This window comes from Camelina sativa, chromosome 18, assembly GCF_000633955.1.
Source record: "Camelina sativa cultivar DH55 chromosome 18, Cs, whole genome shotgun sequence".
NCBI classification, from domain to species: domain Eukaryota; kingdom Viridiplantae; phylum Streptophyta; class Magnoliopsida; order Brassicales; family Brassicaceae; genus Camelina; species Camelina sativa.
The window spans coordinates 18,483,512-18,488,465 of record NC_025702.1 but is presented as its reverse complement, the minus strand read 5'-3'; the positions used below and the strand labels follow the sequence as shown (position 1 = coordinate 18,488,465).

The 4,954-nt window shown below is 37.3% G+C and overlaps 1 protein-coding gene across 1 annotated transcript; it reads left to right on the top strand.

Moving 5' to 3' along the window:
* Nucleotides 2,347–3,372, top strand: LOC104763643. Its single transcript, XM_010486993.1, has one exon. It carries the CDS (start codon nt 2,347–2,349, stop codon nt 3,370–3,372), a length of 1,026 nt encoding a protein of 341 aa, XP_010485295.1.

Sequence of the window (4,954 nt, the reverse complement as noted above, 5' to 3'; positions counted from 1 at the left end):
GAAGATTAATTTCAGCAGGCTAAAGCGGTTTAATCTAATCAAAGGTTTTTTTTTCCTTATACCAAACACCTTTTAAACGGCGTCGTTTCACGTGCTATTATTTTTTTTTTTTATTATTTTTTCTTCTCCAGTAAGTCACAAATTGATTTTCCATTTTGAATAGTCAAAAAAATAATCATAACGAAATCATTTAAATATAATATAATTTCCACAAATAGTTTATGATATTTTTGTTTCTTCTAATTATATTTTCAACATGAAAATAATGGGATAATGTTTTTAAACTTGAATTTTTTTTTCTAATGAAGGAAAGAAAGTAAGGAACCGAAACTTGAATCTCTAAAGTCATAGTTTCACTTTCACTTAATGAATCAACATTGTACTGAAACCCTGGTTGATACTGTATAATTAAGTAAAGCAATGTTCTAAAATACGGACTATGCGGCCGTATATACGGTGAGTATACAGTAAACGGTGACCCACTGTACCGTTTATAGTCTAAGCGTTTTAATATATACGGGTTGGTCTAATTCGCTTAATTATATGGCGTATATACGGACGATTATACGGTTAGCGCATATACGTCCGTATTTTGTTTTTTTAAACCTTCAATCAAGCTATAAAACGAACCTATAAATTGAAGAAATCCTAAGCTTTATTCGTTTTCTACTGTCGTGACACTTTTCTCAAACTTCATTCTATATTCAGAGAGTCTTCAAGTTTTCTTTACTCCTTTTCTCTTGTTTTGATTATATGATCTTTCTTTTTTTGGCTTTATCATGTCTATAATATCGTTGTTGTCTTGTTGATTATAGGACTATAATACTTAATATCGTTAAACTAGGTTTGAGTTTTGAATTTTGATACTACAAGTCGACGGAGAAGAAGAACTTGAAGATTAAAATTGGTTTATTTTTCTGTTTACGTTTTGCTATTTCAATTATTGAGTTTTAGACTACTTGATTTGACAATTTCATAAGTATTTTTGACAATTTAAGGTTGATATACTATTGGTTTGACAATTTCATGAGTATTTTTGCAGAGATTTTAACTTTTATTATATATATTTATTTTTTTATATATAATATATTTATAATTTTTCATATCTATATATATTTTTGGTAAAATATATTTACCGTATATACAGCCGCGTATACAGCTATACGCTAAACGGTGGTGCACTGTCCGACTAGCGCCTAGCGTATTTTAGAACATTGAAGTAAAGTAATCAAATCCATATGACTTGTGTTGTTGGTGTCTAACTATCTATCTATCAATTGTCACAATTGTCACACCCTTATAGCTTCATGCCACAACACAAACTAAGCTTATGATTCTTCTTCGGCTATAAATTTACAAAAATAGTTGATTACTAACCGAATTTTGGATTCAATCTCAGATTGTTAGAGATTACATAAATTCAACTTGTTTTCTTATTATTATGTAGATTTAGCATTCAAGATTTTAATTTGATTTTTTAAGGATAGTTTTTAAATTTTGATTTTCTTCTTCTTTCTTTTTGGATTTTATTTTTCAGTTTGAATTTTGTTTTTCTTTGTTGAACTTACAAAATTGTGTAATTACTAACCGGATTTTGGATCCAGCCTTAGATCGTTAGAGATTACATAAATCCAACTTGTTTTCACATCATCATGTAGATTTAGCATTCAAAATTTTAATTTGATTTTTAAAATAGTTTTAAAATTTTTGAATTTTCTTTTCATTCTTTTTGGATTTTAAAAAACTTTTGTAATGAACCAAAGAGAACCTATCAATTCAACAAGGTGTGGTCGGATGGTTATCAAGTTGGAAAAGAAGTATATGACAACTCTTCATGCTTTGGGATTGATTTCAAATTAGCATGAAATAAATTTACCAGGCATTTTCTTATTTGGAGTATATAGATTTTGCCCTTGTTAATGTCAAGCCACAAGCCCAACAACAAGCTCAGGTCCAACAACAAGAAACAGCCCAAGTCTCACACAAAGGTCAACGGTTTAAAACCCCTCAAGTGCGACAAGTCACTGCAACCTTCTCTGCAACACAAGAAGACAAATGTGCATGTTACACAAAAGGAACAACTGATCAAACCTGCGGATTTCCTGAACATTGTACTATCAAACCGTTTTGGTCCTATAGAAGCAAGGGGCTAGATGATTGACAGATGTCACAAGATCCTACATTGTATCAAGGATCTAGAATGTTTTTTAGGTAGTATAAGTATCAACATCTTGTATAAGCAAAAGTAAAAAGTTGGATTGAACATACACAATTTACCTACTTTCAAACTTCTTTATTGCTTATTCACATGGTATCAGAGCTTCTCAAACCTTAATCGGTGCTGTAATGGCAGAGAATCCTGGTTCCTATCCTTTTCCTTCCACTCTTCATGTTGCTAGCTCAGTTAACATTAAACTGAGTGATAGAAATTATCTTCTCTGGAAAACCCAATTTGAGTCGTTGCTTCGGTGTCAGAAGCTTCTCGGGTTCGTCAATGGGTCAATCCCACAACCAGCAGCGGTTACAGTCACCAACACCAACAATCACGCCATTGAAGCTCCCAGTCCGGCATATGAAGAATGGATCTGCACGGGTGAGCTAATCAAGTCCTGGATCTTTGGTACTCTCACTGAGGAAGTGCTCGGCCTTGTTCACACCCTGACCACATCTCAAGATGTTTGGCTCGCCCTTGCTGGCAACTTTAACAAAAGCTCCACTGCTCGAGAGTTCGATCTCCGTCGTCGACTTCAACTTCTGAACATCAAAGGTAAAACTTTTACCGACTACTGCCATGAGTTTCGAGCTGTGTGTGATAATCTGAGTTCTATTGGTAAACCGGTGGATGAAAATATGAAGATTTTCACCTTTCTTAACGGGTTGGACCGTGAATATGATCCAATAACAACTGTCCTTCAAAGCTCTATGTCTCGCACTCCGACCCCGACGTTCGACGATGTCGTTTTAGATGTCTCTGGCTACGACTCGAAGTTACAAGCATATGAAGCTCACTCCGATGTTTCACCTCATCTTGCCTTTCATACCCAACGAGGTGGATACTCTCGCTTCAGACAGAGGGGTCGTGGCTCTGGTCGTGGAAGGGGTGGATATTCCACTTGTGGGAGAGGTTTCTCTCAACAAGTCAGCTCCTCCGGTTGGAATCAATCTGGTAACTCCTCTCGTCCTGTTTGTCAGATTTGTGGTCGTACTGGTCATGTTGCTCTCAAATGCTGGAATCGGTTTGACAACTCTTATCAAAGTGATGATGTTCCACAAGCCCTTGCTACTCTTCGACTTGCCGATCCCAGTAGTCGAGAATGGGTCACTGATTCTGGAGCTACAGCCCATATCACCTCTGCTACTGAGTCCCTTTAGACTTCGACGCCATATAATGGCCCTGAGAATGTAATGGTGGCAGATGGGACTTTCCAACCCATCACACACGTTGGTTCCACTACACTTACAACCCCAACAAGTAGTATTCCTCTTTATGATGTTCTTGTCTGTCCGACCATGGATAAATCTCTGTTATCGGTATCCAAGTTGTGTGATGACTATCCATGTGGTGTTTTCTTTGACTCTAATTGTGTATATGTTATTAACCTACCAACTCAGAGGGTTGTGACAAAGGGACCACGTCTTGAAGGGCTTTATGTGTTGAAGAATATGGAGTTTGCAGCCTTCTACTCAAATCGCCAGGTTGCAACTAGTGATATAGTGTGGCATCAGCGGTTGGGACATGCTAACTTCCAGATTCTTCAACTCTTACAATCCAGCAAGGCAATCTCCGTTAATAAGAGCAGCACTACTTCCGTTTGTGAACCTTGCCAAATGGGAAAGAACACTAAGCTTCCTTTTTCTTCATCTAGTTTGTTTGTTAAGGAACCACTTGATCGATTACGCTGTGATCTATGGGGTCCATCACCAGTTGTATATGTTCAATGTTTCAAATATTATGCAGTCATTTTGGATGAATTTACTCGTTATTCTTGGATGTTTCCTCTCAAGTCCAAATATGATTTTTGTGATGTGTTTGTGGGGTTTCAAAAGCAAATTAAAAATCAGTTGGGTAGGAAGATTAAAGTATTTCAGAGTGATGGTGGTGGTGAGTTTATAAGTACTCGATTTAAATCTCATCTCCAAAATCATGGGATCCAACATTTGCTCTCTTGTCCATCAACTCCAGAGCGAAACGAAATGGCTTAGAGGAAACATCGACATCTTACTGAGCTTGGATTGTCAATGTTATTTTAGAGTAAAACTCCACTTAAGTTTTGGGTTGAAACGTTTTATTCGGCTAATTTCATCAGCAACTTGCTTCCCTCACCATCCCTTGGTCAGCAAAGTCCTCATGAACTATTGTTTAAGCAAAAACCGGATTATTCCTTTCTCCGTGTGTTTGGCTCTACATGTTATCCTTGTCTGCGTTCTGTTACTCAACATAAGCTTGAGCCACGATCACTCCAGTGTGTGTTTCTTGGTTACAACGCACAATATAAAGGTTATAGGTGTCTTTATCCTCCTAATGGACGAGTATATATTAGTCGTCATGTTATTTTTGATGAGGATTGTTTTCCCTTCACCGATCGATACAAGGGCTTGGTAACACAACATACGACTGGTACTCTTGGTGCTTGGCAAGCCGTTGATTCCTCTACTTTGATCCAAGTCTTGCCTACTATCCCAACTTACATAACCAATTCTCATCAAGATTCCCAGTGGCTTGAATATGTTGTGGAATATCCTCAGGAGGCTCCTGGTTGTGCTACTCCGTGTACAATTGCTGAGCCGGATGCCTTCTTGTCACCAAGTGCAGCTTCCTCACCGGATCAGTCTATCGTGACTAATGATGTCCTTAGTTCTCCCGATTATGTTTATGTTCCTGTACTGCCTGCATCCTCTACTCAGTCTGTTTATCCCATGACAACAAGGTCAAAAGCTGGTATTCATCGTCCAA

Excerpts from the sequence above, each read along its gene's own strand:
- LOC104763643 (XM_010486993.1), top strand. The coding sequence starts at position 2,347 with ATGGCAGAGAATCCTGGTTCCTATCCTTTTCCTTCCACTCTTCATGTT.